A 17,784-nucleotide genomic window follows, 5' to 3' on the forward strand; every position below is an offset into this window, starting at 1 on the left:
GCAGGAAGTTACATGATGCAAATGAACACAGATGCTCCTAAAGTGTAACAATTATTAGTTTTATTTTTCAGCAAAATATTCACATAACATATCAGAATGGAATGGTACAGATGAATTCAGACTGGTTTTTAATTAGTTTGCACATAAACATTTTTAAAATTTAAAAATTTTATGGTCAGAGTTTACAGATTTTAGTAGAAATTTTGATTCTTACAAAGCAAGTATTGCTTTACTATTGTCATTATTCCAGTCAATAATATGACTAATAAAGTCTCATGTTGAACAAGTGCCTGACATTGACATCTTCAATAAATCAGCCCTTTGCAGATCAATCCAAGAAGAAAATATTATTAAACTGTGTTGCACAAAGTTTCTTCACTTCTTCTGTTAAAAAAAAAAAAGAAAGATTCATCAATATTGTATTTTACAGAAACCTCCTCAAGAAAAACCCTGGGGATTGTCATGGAGAATATAATTAAATTCAAACAGAAAAAGCCCTAAGAATTTCTTATGTCGAAATACACTTAATATTACTCTGTCTTCAGCAGGAGAAAATCAAGTCTGATGTCTCCCACTGTCTGAAAGGTGAGTTGTGCCTAAATGGCTTAAGTGTAAATGATGGGCCTCTCATCAAACCCTGCAACAGCAGCAGGCTTGGCTTAACACACAGTTAAGGGAAGTATATTATAACGTCTTTTTCAGAGAAAGGAGGAATTAGGATGTTCTGTCACAGTGGATCAAGTCTGCAAAACTTTTGCTTTGTGTTATTTGCCCAGGTTTATCAGGCACAGGAACACTCAGTTACTGTTTCTCCATGGTAGGTTTGATGCTGAAAGACAGTCACAGAAAGATTGCCAAGTTTCACAACTCATTCCTCTTTTTAAAACGTAGGTTGCTAGGCTTTGGTCCTGGCAAAGTATTAATTCTTTCCCATTGTGTAAGCAAGCACATTGCCTCCTGTTAAAATGGAGAGCCCTAGAATTGCTGCAAGATTGCAACAGAATTTTAGAGAAATAGCAATGTAAAAGCTTATTGCATCTTATGTTAATTCTCACTCTTAGTAAATTATTCTCAACACACATTAGAAACAAGACAGGGATGGATGAGGATCACTGACAGGCCACAGTGTGTGTGTAACTAACCCTGGCTCACTGACAAATAAAAACTCAGATCTAAATATATTCATCTCTAATACACCTTTTAAATTACTCCTAAACTAAGCTCACAGTGCTCTCCTCTAGTATTTGAAGGAGGAAGAATGAGTGATTAATATTTAAAAGTGCCTGCTGAATATTTATGCTGTCCTTTCACAGTTGGTAGTGGGCAGACTAAAACCTTAGGCAAACTCACCTGCTCTATCAAAGATCAGTCCCTCTCTAGATTTCTCATGAGATGGGTTTTATTACTTCTCTAGGGATACACATTTTAGGAGCAACTGTATTTAAAGGTAATAAGAAACAATCCTCACCATTAACTTCAATCAGATTTACATTCTTTTGATTCAAAATAACATAGAGTTCTCGCTGGTCAGACTTTTTCCCAACAACCCAGTAATCACTCATTGCCTTCACAATAATTTCCTCGTCTTCATCAACTCTGGAAGAAGTTTTAAAAAGTAAAGAAGGTGGCAGCAAGTTCATCTTCAACATCTTCATCTCTGAGGAAAACACCTCTCCCATTCTGGTAAGGACACACTTCACAGAACGAGGATCTGCTACACATTGACCAAATAACTGAAAGCTGGAGATGTGTTGGTGATACTAACTCTTAAACCTGGACCTAAACTATGCTCAACAACTGGATGTATTCTATAAAGCTGCTCAGGACTTCCATAATATGATGAAACACACTTTTTTTTTAATTTATAAAAAAATGGAAACCTTGTCCTTGAGCAGAGTGGGAAAACAGCTTGTTGCTAATTAGAGTTAGGGGCATCCCAATCATTCAGCATTGTCATGTTGTTTTTTAACTTTGCTACTGACAGGGGGTCTCTTCCCACCTTGCAGCATGATACCATTGACAAGAAGCCACTTATCTTCTCTATCAGCAGGACTGCAGTAACTGCAAGGTTTGCATTTCATCCATTGTCTCACCCGTGGCAGGCAGCAGCTGTGCTGGGGCAGGTGTGACACAGGCCGAAGCAAGTGTCCCTGTCCTTTACACTACTTCCAGATTAGACAGACTCTCGTGCTTGCCATCCCATTTGCTGAGACTACTCTGAAGCCTCCAACAGATAAGATTTTTTCTTTGATAGAGGCCTTGGTCCTCCTTTAATTTTTTTGTTTAAAAGGACACTAGAAGTTGGTTGTTTTTTTTTTTTTTAAGATGGACTACTTCTAGACCAACACAAAATATCAAACATGAACAGCCAGCCATCAACAAAAAGACTGGCAAGTGCCACTCCTTTGCAAAAAAAAAAAAAAAAAAAAAAAAAAAAAAAAAATCTGGTTGACAGTAGGAGTTCCAGACTATTAAATAGTTCAGCATTACCTGGAGAAGTCACTGTTGATGTCACCGAGAATCTTCATGAGGTCAGGGTGAACAGATGCAAGTGAGACACTGGGTGTTTTCCTCATGTGGATGGTACTTTTCTCGGCCAGGTTCATGTGATTGAAATATATAAATTTAAACTGAGGCTCCTTATCAGCCCTAGGAAGATTTAAAAAGAAAAAAGTGATTTGTGAATACCAACATGCTCTATAAGCACAGGCTTCCCAGAGACTGAGTAGTGAGCCAGTGCAAAGCTAACTTAGCCTGGACTTACCTTCACATTGAAGAGACTTGTGGGATTGAAATTCATTTTAACACACTTTAAAATAAACAAAAGACAACTGAGCCTGCAGAACCAGCCCGTGTTTCCCCTCCTGCCACTCAGGCTGCCAGTAAACACACACAGAGGAGTCTGAAGGCCTTGGCCCACTTCACAGTAGTAATTCATTTGCATTTTTCTAATGAGCTGTTTTTTCTCTGGCCCCATTTTGTTCCTGCTGCTCTCCCCTATGCCAATCCAAGCTGATTTGAATGGATCCTGCGTCTTTAATTTGAGCAATAAGTCATCTTCTATTCATGTCTTTGTTATTTGTTACAACCAAGAGAACAAACTCTTCCTTGATCCAGGCAATTAGATATTCCCCCAGTCATTTGTGTGGGCCAAGCAAGAGATGATTTTCAAACTCCTGCCTTGGCAGTCTTCCTCTATTTCCTCTTTTATGAAGTTAATATAAAAACCTAGAGCTGTAATTTTTTTGTAGAAGTCACAACAAATTCAGGCTGACCAAAAAGTGGCTGCAGCAATTGGTACTTGAGGCACTGCATTATTTACAAGCAGGAGATACTGTGATGACACCACTCACCTCAGCAAACAACCAGATACCCCTGCTCTCTGTCACCCACATGCATTAGTGTCAAGGAACTGTATCATGTTTTCAGGACACCATGGCATTAAACTTTTAAAGAGCTAAAGCTGCCAAAGCCAGTCCCAGATGACATTTAAAAACCCCAAGTTTAATGATTTAGTAGATTGGCACCATTTCAAGTACATCCTATTCTATCCCGTGCGATTTTGCTGATTTGGGACGGTACCACTGACTGAGATCACTCACACACCTATCTTTGGTTGAATTCCTTTTATGTTGCCATATGGGATACTGTTCTGCTTCCCCAGCTAATAAATCGATCAAAAACTAAATGCAATTTTATTGCAAGTCAGCTGCAGTTCTAAGTGAACTGTATTTCCTAAAGCATTAGTGTCCTTTTTCTTTTGACTATTTTTTGCCCTTCGAGTAATTACCTTAGTCCTGCAAAATACACAAATAAAAGACCTTTTCTTTCCTCACCTACTATACATGGCAATATTTCAAAAAGCAGTAATTCTGGAAAAGTCCTCAACTGTAAAGCTTCCACTGTAACCAAGTAACTTCCTCACTAAAATTCCCATTTCAGCCAGACAATAAACATTTGTTCCTAAATTAGTAACATCTATTGTTACTTCAGGGAGACCCAAATATGCAACAACATGCACTTTATAAACACTTAAGATGCAGAAAAGTAGACAAGCATTGTTTTAAGCACACCGTTAACACTTTCAAAATCTGGGCTCATGTTACCATTATTTAAGCAGTTCATTTAACCTAACTTTTCACCAACTAATGAAGGAATGCAGCAGGAGAAGAAGTGTGGTACAAACCCTGATATTCTCTTGTTGATGTTGTATTGTTCACATATGTCTGATGCCAACACCGTGAGCTGAGGCCCAACAATGCTGTCCAGCTTCCTGCAGAACTCCAGCGTGGGTGGGATTGAAGCTGTTTCAGGCAGAGAAAAGGGAGAGGTGAGATTCCCTCCCCACAGCTGAAGGTACAGTTTCTGCAGTTGTTTCCTTTAAACATCAGCAAGAGTCCAAGGACAAATTTCTCCCATAATTAAAACCTCAGGGGTGATTTTGAATGTGGCTAACTGAAGCAGTATTTAGTAATTTTATTCTGTAAAGTAAGTTACTTGTACCACTGGAACAAAGATAAAAGACTGAAAAAAGCACTCATGAAAAAGATACTCAAATAACAAATTAAAGTAAGTATTTTTCAAGAGTAAAACAAGCTGCATTTCAAAGTATTTTACATATAAAAGTCTTGGCAAATCATTGATGCTAATAGGTACTTACCATCAATCATAAAGCAGACAGCTGCACTCATGGCCTGGAACAAAACAAAAGCAAAAAAAACCCATTTACAACAGATTAACTCAAATAAATGACAATACTTCAGTGAGGTCACACACAGGTGAGAAGAGATTTTAAATATTTTTTAAACGTAAAACTTCAATAGGAAAATCTTCTTGCAGTCCTGCACAACACAAGTTAGCTATGATTTTAAAATTCAGCCCAGTTAAAAGTTTAAGTTGAAACGGAAAGATAAAACTTGGTAAAAGATATCTGCAAAAAACTCCCATTTAATGTAAGAAAAAAATATTTTTTGTTTTATTGATTCATCCCATACAAAGCCAGGCATGAAATTACTTAAAGCAACTGAAGGCTGGTATTTTGTTTTAACAGAATGATTGTTTGTTTTGGAAAAGAGAATTCAGGCATTAAAGCTGGTTGCTAGAAATGCCAGTTTTCTGTCTCTTTGCTTTAACCTGGCCTTATTCATGCACCTTTCTATACAATTCCTAAGTACCTCACATCATTGTCACCTTCATTGCAGGGACATTCCTAATTCTGTGCAGTAATTGCAGAGGAAACTGTCATACCTTATAAACAATTAAGTGAAGCTCCTCATAGGTGTCATCAGTGTTAACAAATATTTTGGGGAAACGACATTTTGTTTCTGGATCATTAAGATTTAAAGGTCCAGTAAGAAACCTAGAAAATAATTCAACAGGCCAGATGTGATGAATTCTTGTATTTCAGTTTCTTGAATTTAACAGATGTTCTCCAAACTTGCAATTGGGAGTTCTCATGATTGAGGATGTCCAAACCCACAGACATGCAAAATAATGTTGCCCACTTGCTTAAGAACAGAGGAAGAACAAATAGATAAATTCTAGATTAAATCTACACCTTTGTCTAGAGTGCTTGACTGAAAAGAAATGACTGGAACAATTCCCCAATTTGTCATATAGTGCATTAAGAACAATGGGAAGAAAAATAAATCTGCAGTAATGTTAAGGAAGCCTTTTCTCTTTTTTCCAAGGGTCAAGTTTTACATTGCACCAGCTATTGTGTGACCCTCTGGAATGAACTGTGTGTGGAATATGTACTCAAAATACACACACTCCTCCCAAATGTTTTGCCCTGGGGGAAGAAGCAGTAGACGGTGACAGGAAAACAAGACCTACCTTCCATAGTGTTGGAGATTTCCTGGCATTTCAGCACGTATTGGAGAATCTCTTCCTGCTAACTGAGGGGAAAAAGAACATACAGGAAAAACCAGCTTAAAGGCAGAGGGAAGAGAGATTTCTTTTTGGTATTTTAGCCCTTAGTACCAGATAAACAGGAAGAAAAAAAACCACCCAACCACCTTCCCCCTCAAAACCTCCAGCCCAACTACCTCAGGCTCCATGTGCCTTGGAAACAGAGACGTCGTGAGATATTTGTACAAAATTCTCATGTCATCTTGCTCCAGTCCACTCCTAGAACATTGTGGGGGAAAAGAAACAAATTATGTTTGTGCTGCAGTTCAGATCACACATCGTCCTCTAACTAGCTCAGACCAATGCCTTTGTTACTGAATGGCAGCCTGAGTCATGTTTTCTCATTTTCACTCTCTCACTAATTTAAAAGCTTCTCTATTATGACACTTACTCATAGGATTAGAAGTTGAAGACACACAAAAGAATTACTGAAGTACCTACCAGATAAGCTGGTCATTGTAGAGAAATGCAGTGTACTTGACTATGTTCAGGCTTTCTTCCATCCTATTAATAAATGACTGAATTTTCAAGTAAGTCATTTTATCCAGTGGAAAGAAGCTGATTCCACAAAACACATCCAGCAGATCACAAGACTGTAAATGCAGTGTCTGCAAGTACTGGGAAAACAACAACAGCTGGCTTTTAGAATTCAGAAAACTGCCAAGGTGTAGATTTAAATGACAAATCTGAGTCTAATCCCCAACAATCTGGACTAAAAATCAAAGAAAAAAGTCCTTTCAGTGCTGCTTGTCTGACACTCTCCTTCATGTGGGGACAGACTTTTTACAAAGGTCTGCAGTGATAGGACAAGGATTTCAGACTGAAGGAGGCTCAGTTTAGGTTAGACATGACAAAGGAGTTTTTTACAGCGAGGGTGCTCACACACCGGCACAGCTTGCCCAGGGAGGTGGTGAATGCCCCATCCCTGGAAACATTCACAGCCAGGTTGGACAAAGCTCTGAGTGATCTGATCCAGTTGAAGATGTCCCTGTTCATAGCAGGGGGTTGGCCCAGATGACCTTTAAGGGTACCTTCTAACCCAAACCATTCTGTGATTCCACGTGTGAGTGCATGAACGTGATTCCAGGTGTCACTTTGCTTTTATTTAATCATTATGAAAACAGCTTTAAAGGAAAGTTCAAGGTTTTTTGAGAGTATAAGCAAGCAAACCCTATCTAACTGATATTTAATTTCAGATTCAGCTGTAGAAATAGGATCAGATGCTTTCAATGTGTAATGGAATAAATAATTTCCATTATTCACTTTCTTGATAACCTTTAAGAAGAGATTTCAAATGCACTGTCAGGTGCTCTGTGGAAGATGCTTTATCCAATGGCTCCCTCTACAGTCACTTCACATTACTGAATGCCCACAAGTAACACACACCAACAGGGTGACAGATCCCTGTCACAGCCTCTAAGTCTCTCTGTTTTAGCAATAAAAATTTATTACTTTGTTTTTTGCAAAGGTCTACTTTTAATTTAGTCTGGACAGTAGCACACACCAGCTCATCATGGTACTCCTTGTGCCAATGGTGTTTGCTCTGGAGTCTACCACAAAAAACAAGCAAGACCCTCCCCAAATCCTCAAGCAAAGCCTGTCTGTACTTTTGTTTACACTGCCACAACATTGTGCCGTTCTCAAAATCTGTTAAAAGAACAAAATTTTAAACACCATTATGCAGTGTCTACACTCCGTTATTATTGGAGAACTCAATACCACAAAAGCACAAACTGCTGACAGCAGTCCTCTTTCCTTGCTTGCAAACAAGAAAAATGGGGGCAGGCAGGCACTTTTCAAGTCTGATGAAACTTTTCATGTAGGAACTCAAAATTCTGCCAGATGAGACTACTCAGTCAGTTACTTTATGTGAAAAATACGTTTTGCTTTTCATCCTTTCACTAAGACATCAGCTATGAAATGACACTCTGAAGACTACTTACAATGCATGCAATATTTCCTGACGCCTTCTCAGGATTGGCTACTAATTCCACATGGGGGGGTGCAGTAGGGGGAAGATAAAAAATTCATCTATTCGCCACTTCACAGCACTACAGGACTAAGCCTGTGCATGCAGGTTGTGGAATCTCCACCCCTGGTGTTTCCAAGTCTCAACCACCCAAAGCACTGGGCAGGGGAGTATAAATTCAGTGTTACCCTGCTTTGAGTAGGAGGCTGAACTGGATGACCTCCCCAAATTCCTTCTGACCTCAATGAATCTTCAGCAGTCACTCAAATAGGTCTGTACAAACTCTTGTCACAGTAACCAGTTCAAACATTAAAGCAGAACTTTGAAAGAAGGAACACAATTCCATCAGAAAAAAAGGTCCAACAGTTAAGTTGTTCCATCAAGCTATAACCACGCTTGTGGTTCAACTCCATTTAAAGAACCCACTCCGTCAGAAAAAGCAGGAAGTATTTGACAAAATGAGTAACCACATACTTTGTGCTGACCCTACATCTTTTCCACTGCCTGTGTTTTATAGTCACATTGCTGCCACTTTTTCTTTTTTTTGTGTTTTATTTCCAGTGCAGAATCCCACTGTATGTGCCCGAAAAGTGAGCTCTTACCCGATGGAAGAATTTCTCTAGTCTCTCCTTTAGGACTTTCACACCCCCATCTTCCATGGCTTTCAGGAAGGTGCCATTGAAAAGCTGACAGTTTAAAGGGAAAAAAACCCCATCAGTTGGGTAATCATTTACAGTAATTTCTTGTAACTTGGCTATGAATATAGGTTACAACACAGCTCCCATTCCTCAACACACTCTACATCCACCCAAATGTATCCCTTCTTTATTGAAAAAACATTTAGATCTGCAGAGTCCAGGTTTACATGACAGCAGAGGCAAGTATTTATGTGTCATTGAAGTATCTCATGCTCTTGTTTTGTAAAAGGCCTTGAGCCTCCAGTACAACCCTACCTTGTACATGCTGTAGCACTGCTGGAGGACTGAACTATAAACCTTGTCCTGCAGGAAAGAGAGCAGCACATCAGGAGGAGCAGAGGCAGAATTATAAGTATTTTGGCTGAGCTACACAAAACGTGTTTTCAAAGGGCCAGCAAAGACACAAATCAGAGAAATCAGGCTCTGAAAAGTTAAATGGCATTTTCAGTCAGCATCTAGAAATGTCTCTATACTTAAAAAGTATGATTTCAATAAAGGGAGTCCCTTCCCCCCTCACATTTAGTACCAAAAGCACCTTAAGAACTCATGCCAAGGATTCCAGTTACACACAGTGCCCTCCCCTGAGGCCAGGGGTCAGTGAAAACGAACCTCTGACAGCTCTCTCTTCATCCAAATCAAAGGCTGAAGAATGTGGGACACTACAGCAGGTTTTATGTGGCTGAGATCTTAACCCAGATTAAAAAAAAGCTATTTTATCTGGCAAAATAGAGTCCCCATGAGTCCAATCCTTTTCTTAGGACACATAGGAATGAAAGTAATGCACACTGTAATGAACAGAGGCAGGATAACCAACCAGCTTTTTAATTATTATCCCACCCTGCCTAATACCCTTCCTATATACAATTGAACAGACCTAATGATACTGCAGCTTGGACAAGAAATCCCATCAGAGTTATGAGCTTTTTTGGTTTTCCAGATTATTAGTAAATATTACTAGCAGTCCTAAGAAAGTAGCAGCATGTATACTGGCACCGAATAAAAATACATAGATTTAAGAACTTAATTAGACAAAGAGATCCTAAGAAATATTCCCCTACCCCAAGCTAAAAGTCTCACAGCTGTATATTTCACCAGTGTTTATTGAATGATCTTGAACTGTTCTCTGGATAATTCTCTATCTTGTGCTCTCCTTTAAACTTTACTCAAAAGTACTTTTCCCTTTTTCCATTTATGGAGATAGGTATAGATATATATAAAATCAATTTGACAGCAGTTCAGGAAGAATTAAACTAGGATACTTCTGGAAGTGCTCTTAAGAGTACAACATAACCCATTAAAAAAAAAAAAAAAAAAAAGCAAAGTTCATTATTACCAGCAATTCTTCTTCCTGATATTCATAGACTGGCTTTCCATCTTTGTGTTTTTCTATTATGGGATTCCTTACAACCTAGGAAGTGGAACAGGCTGGTATTAGACAATGCAGAATGCATTGAGAACATGGCAGGATGGTGTTTTAGGAATATGCATATCACGTGCATAAGTACCATGACCATCCAGAAGTTTTCTTCAGGTTCATGAAAAAACTGTCTGTTCTTCTGTGTATGTAGTGATTTTGCAGGTTTTGTTGGGCTAAATGTCCTGGAAAAAAAATATATATATATGTAGATATAGATATATCAATACTCACAAGAAGACATATAACTGAGATATTTAAGATACAGTGTTTGTGCCAAAACAATTACCCACGCAGACTTCCTACCTTGTGAACTGCACTATAGCTTCACATAGCCCCACATTTCTAATTTTTTCATTCTTTTCTACTTCATTTGGGTGATAGAAGAGAATCTTCTTTTCTTCCTAAAATTTGAAAAAAGAATACAAGCAAATGCATTTTAACAAAATCAACAAATACTGAGTTCATGGTCTGCTTGTTTTTTAATCCCTTAATAACCTAGTTAGAATTTTATTTTGTACCAAAATGGGCTTCTGTAAGAACAGATAAAAGGCATATTAAGCACACTTAAGCAGTCAATCATCCCATGATATGACAAAGTACTTTGTAAACTGAAGGCTATTGAAATCACAGTCACTTCTCAGCCTGTTCAAAGCAAGGCCAGCTTCAAAGCCAGCTCAAAGCATGGCAAGCTTCAAAAGCAGCTCAGATTGCTCCAGGCCTTGTCAAGTCATGTGTTCAATACCTCCAGAGACGGGAATCCCACAACTTTCCAGCCCTGCTCTGATGTTAGATCGTTTTACCGTGAAGATTTTTTTTCCTATCTCATCAGAATTTCTCTTTATCCATCCTCATTCTGTCACTTCAAGAGCCCAACTCCATCCTCCACCAGCATCCTTCAGGCAGGTAAGACTGCCCTCTGCCCCCTTTCCACCCTGCCTCTCCTCCAGGCTGCACAAATGCCGTTATCAATAGCTCCTCTGCACCCCCCTGACTGACTCAGGGGTCCTCCACTAGGCGATTTCGGTTTGCCAGTATTTTTCCTACTCTGGGAATCCCTGGAGGAACACAGCACCCGCCAGCAACCTGACATGTGCTGGACAGAGGGGAAGCATTGGCTGGGCTGGACCTGCTGAGCCACCCTCCCTCCCTCCCTCCCGCAGCCACAAGCGCAGGCTGCTGATTCACGCAGGACCTGTTGTTCGCAGACTCCCTGGTCCTGTTCTGCAGCGCTGCTCCCAGCCAGACCCGCCCCGGTGAGCCCGGTTATTCCACCCCACACACGGGCCTTCGCTGAGCCCCGAGAGGTTTCTGCCGGCGCAGTCCCCGCTGGCTGAGGGTCCCTCCGAACTGCGCCCACCTCATCCCGCCGGGAACAACGGCTGCCCCCGGCCTGGAGTCACCCTGCTGAGGGCACGCTCAGCCTCCTCACCCTGTCACTGCTCAGGATGGAAGTACACTGCTCTGTTCAGAGACTATTAAAGCTCAGGATGAACCACACAACACGCTGCTACCTACAGCCGGTGACTAGAGCTTCTTGGCTTTCCTTACTACGGGACACGATGGCGAATAAACGCTAGCAGCAACTTGACTGTAACTAAGCTAAACAGTAACCTTTCCTACCATATTGTATCTACGTCGAGGAAGTTATTTTTAGACAAAGTTAGAGCATCAGTAAAACAGCTGCTGACTGTCCAGTTCCCCATCTACAACACACGCCCTGCTGCTGACAACAGCTCCGGTTACTGTTTCTTTTCGGTCGGAAGCGGTGACAGACCCCAGCGGGGGCGGCAGTCGTCCCCGGCCCCGCGGGTGCCCAAACGCCGGGTGGGGATGCGGCGGCCGCGGGCCGGGAAAGCCGCAGCTCCCACCGCCTTTGTCCGGGGCCGCTCCGCAGGGACAGAGCCGGGCCCGCACCCGCTGCGGCCCGGCGAGACCGCCGCGCCTTCCCCGCATCCCCGGGCGCCACTTCCCCCCGGTACCTCGCCCTCTTTGGGCCCCAGCTTGGGGTTGTAGATGAAGAAACTGAGGAGGGTCGGAGCGAGCTGTTTCTCCTGGCCGGCCGCCCCCGCCGCCGCCATCCTGAGCCTGGGGCCGGCAGCCGCCAGACACCATCGGGGATCGGCCCGAGGCCGCTGCGGCACCGGCCCCGCCGCGCTTCCAGCGGCCCCGGCCCGGCCGCGGTTCCGCCTGCGCGCCCCGGAAGCGCAGCGGCGGCCGGGAAGCGCTGCCGGCCCGGGCGCCCCGCAGCGCCCCCAACGGCGGGCGCGGGAACGGCGGGAGGGGGAGCCCGTGCCCGGTGTTCCCTCAGCCGGGGGCCGTGCCCCGTGTTCCCTCAGCCCGGGGCCGTGCCCGATGTTCCCTCAGCCGGAGCCCGTGCCCGGCGTTCCCTCAGCCCGGGGCCGTGCCCCGTGTTCCCCTCAGCCCGGGGCCGTGCCCGGTGTTCCCTCAGCCCGGGGCCGTGCCCGGTGTTCCCTCAGCCCGGGGCCGTGCCCGGCGTTCCCTCAGCCCGGGGCCGTGCCCGATGTTCCCTCAGCCGGAGCCCGTGCCCGGCGTTCCCTCAGCCCGGGGCCGTGCCCGGTGTTCCCCTCAGCCCGGGGCCGTGCCCGGCGTTCCCTCAGCCCGGGGCCGTGCCCGGCGTTCCCTCAGCCCGGGGCCGTGCCCGGTGTTCCCGGTCGGGACCGCGATTCCTGCCGGGGTCCGGCCCGGCAGCCGCTCTCCGGCGGGAGCTCCGGCCGGTGGGCCCGGGGGTTCACTCCCCCTCTGGCTCGTTCGGAGCTTCCTGGCAGCTGCAAAAAGTGGAAACGCTTTATTTTTACAGGTAGAACCCGAGATTTGAAAGATGAAATCAAGTTTGAGTAAATTGAAGGAACTGGCATGCAGCATCACTTAGCGTAGGTAATCCTTCTCCCATAAATTGATATATTTTGTCTATTCTAATTCTTTTTCTGTTTTCTGTCTGGCACATTTAAGATAGTGGCATTTAACTAATAAAATAGGCTTTTCTATGACTTTTCAATTGCCGTTATAATAAAATTCAGTGTGAGCTAAACTAGAAGTAAAAATGCCTACATGGTGAGATGTATGATTTTCTTCTCCACAGGAGTGTGGAGTTTAGGAATCGGAATAAACTAAGGTTACATAATTGCTTAAATAAACAGCTGGGTAACATATAAAAGATATAATTGAATATCTTATTCCACCAAGTCATTTAGAAGAATGTACTGGTAAACTCTCTTAAAACTGTGCCAAATTGAATCTGAAAAAACCACAGTATTTCTTGAGCTTTTTAAAATTTTCTCCTTTTGTTGTTATTTCAGTTGCTATCATCACTCTTAGTTTATTTTTACTTTCATCATCTGTAGCGTCATTTATGTCATCCTCCTCAGCCTCAGCAGCTGGTGTATGCCTTGAGATTCCAACTCACTGCAGTGGGAGCACAGTGTGGAATAGAGATGCTCTAACACTGCAGCAATTTAATATTTAATGTGTGCACTCAAAAAGTGAGAGGTGTAAGCCAGAGAGAGATGACCACTGTTTTCCCCTGGGCTGCTGGAGTCAGCCCCATCCCACCCCATCCCTACTTCTTTGTGCCATGGCTGCAAATCCCACTGGAGTCAGCTCCATCCCATCCCTCCTGCCCTGTGCCACGGCTCAGCTTGGAGTTTGGATGTGTGAGTTCATATGGATGTGTGCAGGCTCCTTTCCATGGTGCAGAGATCTCCACACCTCGGGTGTCACCTTTCCTGCCCTCACGGGTGGTGTTTAACCCAAACCACTCAAGGGAGAGCAGCTCCTCCTGTGTGGCCTGGACAGGCAGGACTGACACAAGAGGCTGAGCCACACCACAGGCAGAGCCTTTCCAGAGAGCCCAGCCAGGTGTCAGAGAGCTGTAGGAAATGTTTCCAGAGCTGCAGAGAGAATCCGCATTATCATTTTGGGGTGTTTTCAGAGAGGTCACGCAGAAGGTGGCTCCTTCTCCTGGCCAGCAAGGCAGGCTGGGGGAAGGCCCCGCTGTGCTGAGCCCCCCAACATTTCCCTGAGCAGGGGCTGAGGAAGGATCAGGCCAAACGCGCCAGGATGAGATACCCACATCCAGTAATTCTTGTTTCCTACACTACAGCTCTGAGTTAAAATTCAGCAGTGTGTGCAGATCGGCCCTTTCATTGTGCTCTGTCCATTTGAAGGGTGCAGCACACTTGAGACAATTTCTGGGAACATCCAGTCAGGATTGAATATATCAAACAAAAGCAGCCAAATTCCCCTCCTTGCTTGTGCTCCACTGCAGCCAGGGGTAAGGTGGTGACTGGGCCAGAGGGGAAGTTAATTTCCTTATAATACTCACTTAGAGCAAAATAAGGAAATTCTTAAAATTGGTAGTATTAATGGGCAAGTTAAATAATTTCTCACCAAAGAAACTAAAAACCAGCATTGACTGTAGATTTTTGCTTGTGCTGGTTGAAATGTTTAGATGCGTGTCTGTTCAGGACTTTGCAAGATGGAGATCCTGGGCTGTGACTGGAGTGCCTGTTCACTGCTGCAACACAAACACTGGTGCAAGGGATGTATTGTGGAGGTACATGGGGTTGGGCACTGGGTACTCACTGTAAAGGGGTATTGCTGAGGAAGGTACTTCCATGTCCAGCTTTCCTTAGGAAGGGAATTAATATGTGTGTAGTGATTGCCAACATATAATTCTGCTCAGTGCAACCTCGTCTCTAACTTGACATTGCTTTTGGTGGAAGTATTTGTGAGAATCTACAATGAGCAAGTGATAACAGATTCAATTAAATTATTACATTTCTAATGTACACATTAAGAGGGCATGCAGAAACTTCGATTGTGGTTCCAATTTCATCCCATCTTCTTAATTGTATGTGCAGTAACACCACACCTTGACATTTGCAAAGTGGCATCAGATCACCCCGAGTTTGAAATGTGATTCCCAGCCCATGATTATGTAAAACTAAACTGCTGCATAAGTACATTGGGAATTTGCAGGATAACCCCTGCATCAAGGGACAACCAGTTAACAACTTTATGAGTGCTTTCCAATTTGCTTTTAAAATTACATAGAAGTAAGAAATAGTATTGTGCGGACATATGTTTTGGTTTGTTGAGCCTATTTCTGGATACTATTTTGAGCACTTCCATCAGCTGTGTAGTAGCAGACTTCACTAAAAGGTGTACTATAAATCACTCTGGGTGTTAGAGCTGACAGCTTTAAATAAATACAGCTGACAGCTCAAATAGCTGTTCCATTGACAGTATGCAGTCTAAATGTGTTAACAAACACGTAGACTCAGCAGTTTGGGATCAGTTTAGCAAATAAATTACAAAATAATGCTGTGATCCAGCAAAAAGCACAATGCCTGTGTGTCCCTGCTCTGCAGGCTTTGTTAGCACTGCAACAGGCCTGTGGAGCGGTGTGGGAAAACACAACAGTGCAGCTGGAGCCTCCACATCCCCCAGACTGCTTCTGAGTGTGATGTCAGGGAATGTGAGCAGCACCGGGGGTGCCGTGGTGAGTAATGCTTTAATAATGGATGCATTTGCTTTGCAGGACCAGAGATTTCATAAAGGAAGGCAGTAACTTCACACTAGCTTGGGCTATGATTAAGAATACAAAGTTAATGAGTAGCAATTGGAAAACTGCTTTCATGCAGAACTTGAGATATTGAAATGTTTTTGTTTGTTTAATGTTACCAGCTTGCATATGTAGAAAAGCTGGGAAGAGAAGATGAGGAAGGGGCTAGGCAGTTAAAGAATTTCAGCTCTGAAGATGGATTATATTAATATGTTAATTATTTCCATTCTGAGCACTGCAGAAAATGAGAATTACATTAAGAATTATGTCACAGTTTGACACATTTGAGGCATGGCATTTTTCTGCTTAGAGGTTGAATAAAGCTACGGGGTTGGTTTTTTTAAATATCTTAATTTTGACTGTTCACAGACAGGGTAGATTGGCACAAGGTGTTAGGGGGGTACATGTGAACATGGAATAGCACTTTTGAGACCTGTATTTTAAGGGAATCGTAAGTATTCTGGTGTTTTCCAAAAATGTGGTTTTTTAGTATCTGTGTCTAGTGAATAATTGTATGCAATGTACAGCTGGCAATTCTGATAACCAGTTGCAACTTCTGTTGCAATGTGTAAGCATGATTGCCAGTGATGGCTGATTTCTGACTGCTGCCTTTCATGTCCAATTGTGGTAAATGCAGTAGATTAATTATTATTTCTATCCTGTTCATTAAATATATACTTAGAGTGAGCACCCATATCCATATGTTAAATGGAGGTTAAACATGGTCAATATACTTAGTTTTTCCTTCCTTGTCAGTCAATGAAACCCTGCCCAGGAGCTTTCTCAATTACAGGAGCCCGCCTGAAGAGTGGGAATCCTACATAACCATGTCTCTAGGAGCTTTACCAGTGTTGTTTTGTTTTAGGCTAGGGAGCAGACAAGTATCTTTGTCAGTGAATAAATTCAGTTGGAGTTATCACAATCACATGTTTTACAAGAGCATTCAAAAGTGTGATTTAATGTTTCAGGGATCCTAGCGAAGTGATAAGATGTTTTAATTTTAAATGTTTCTTCCTACAAGTCAACAAGTTTTCCCTTACTTGAATCTGCTGGGGTAGGTGCTGTACTACTGGGTTTTTTAAGGTACTTTTTTTCCAGATGGAAACCATAGAAAGATTCTTTAACTGCAATACTTTGCATGTTTGAGAGATCTCAGAATATCTTGAGTAGGGCAAGTGTTTTTTTCTGTTTGGTGAGCTGCTCCAGCATCCTGTTGCATCTCAGTGGGGAGTAACAGAATTTGTACTTTGCCTCTGGGTTTCTTTGTTGGGGTCTACGGTGCAAAGGCTGAGACATTTAAAGGAACTAGAATTCAGAGTGAAACAGCACCTGGAAAATTCTTTATTTTAGGGGCATTTGCCTGCCTGATGTAACATGATTAGTCAAGGTCAGGACACTTAATTGTCAGTGAAATGGAGAGCAGTTTGTTTGTTACTTACATGTGAACTACTCCAAGACCCTTCTGTCATCAGGCTGATTTCCTTGCCAAGAACACACTTTATTTCTTGTGACTGTCCTGTGACATCCATCTTATGTTCTGAGAATGGCCATGGGTCAGTTCCTCATGGGTCAGACCCTCAGCTTGTGTAAATTTGAATAGCTCTGTTTAAGTCACTGATATTCTAGAGATTTATGTTCTAGAGCATCTTTCATAATGTTAAGAAGTAGTATCAAAATCCAGTGTTAATTTTTATTTATTTTTATATTATTTTTCTCCAGTAAAAGGAAAATTGTGATGACCATATTAAATCTACTGAGTCTACCAGCTTACAAATAACTTGTGTATCAAATTAATCTGCTTGAAAACGTCTTGAAATGATACAAAAATTCTGTTTTCAATTGTCAGCTGTTAAGAACTGTGGATCAATATGTACTTTTTTTTAAAAGATGATGGATGTTTCTTGTCTGGCTTGCCATTGCTTGGCTCCCAAAAGAGTAGGTTGCTGCAGAGAACAGAGAGGAAGAATCAGGAAGGAATCATGATGGAATTTGTTTTGGGTGAAAATGTCTAGGCTGTCTCAGAGGATAGCACTGCATGAACTTTTCTTCACAATGAGTACAAGAGAATTGTAATTTATTGAACTGCTTTTGCTTCGATGATGAGGATATTTTAATCAACAGGAAATTTTAGAGTAGTGTTTTGTTAGGTTTGCAACACACAGGCTGGGAGAGAGCAGAGGCCCAGCTTGTGGAAGCATTAACTGCA

At 42.4% G+C, this 17,784-nt stretch overlaps 1 protein-coding gene across 1 annotated transcript; it reads right to left on the bottom strand.

Annotated features, from left to right (window-relative positions):
* Window positions 1–43: 43 nt before the first annotated feature.
* Window positions 44–12,194, bottom strand: CCZ1 (CCZ1 homolog, vacuolar protein trafficking and biogenesis associated). Its single transcript, XM_066197764.1, has 15 exons — window positions 11,974–12,194; window positions 10,298–10,395; window positions 10,083–10,176; window positions 9,911–9,985; window positions 8,833–8,880; window positions 8,482–8,565; window positions 6,352–6,527; window positions 6,048–6,129; window positions 5,836–5,897; window positions 5,248–5,359; window positions 4,661–4,694; window positions 4,187–4,304; window positions 2,491–2,649; window positions 1,469–1,596; window positions 44–384 (listed from the first exon to the last, which is right to left on the bottom strand). Exons 1-15 carry the CDS (start codon window positions 12,070–12,072, stop codon window positions 329–331), a joined length of 1,425 nt encoding a protein of 474 aa, XP_066053861.1. The 5' UTR covers window positions 12,073–12,194; the 3' UTR covers window positions 44–328.
* Window positions 12,195–17,784: the final 5,590 nt, after the last annotated feature.

This window comes from Chamaea fasciata, unplaced genomic scaffold, assembly GCF_029207755.1.
Source record: "Chamaea fasciata isolate MVZ Bird 193981 ecotype frontalis unplaced genomic scaffold, bChaFas1.0.hap1 SCAF_16, whole genome shotgun sequence".
NCBI lineage: Eukaryota > Metazoa > Chordata > Aves > Passeriformes > Sylviidae > Chamaea > Chamaea fasciata.

Coding starts and splice junctions, on each gene's coding strand:
- CCZ1 (XM_066197764.1), bottom strand. CDS start 12,072: ATGGCGGCGGCGGGGGCGGCCGGCCAGGAGAAACAGCTCGCTCCGACC. Junction 10,177..10,297: donor GCTATAGTGCAGTTCACAAG/GTAGGAAGTCTG, acceptor TTTTTTTTCCAG/GACATTTAGCCCAACAAAAC. Junction 5,360..5,835: donor AATCTCCAACACTATGGAAG/GTAGGTCTTGTT, acceptor ATTATTTTCTAG/GTTTCTTACTGGACCTTTAA.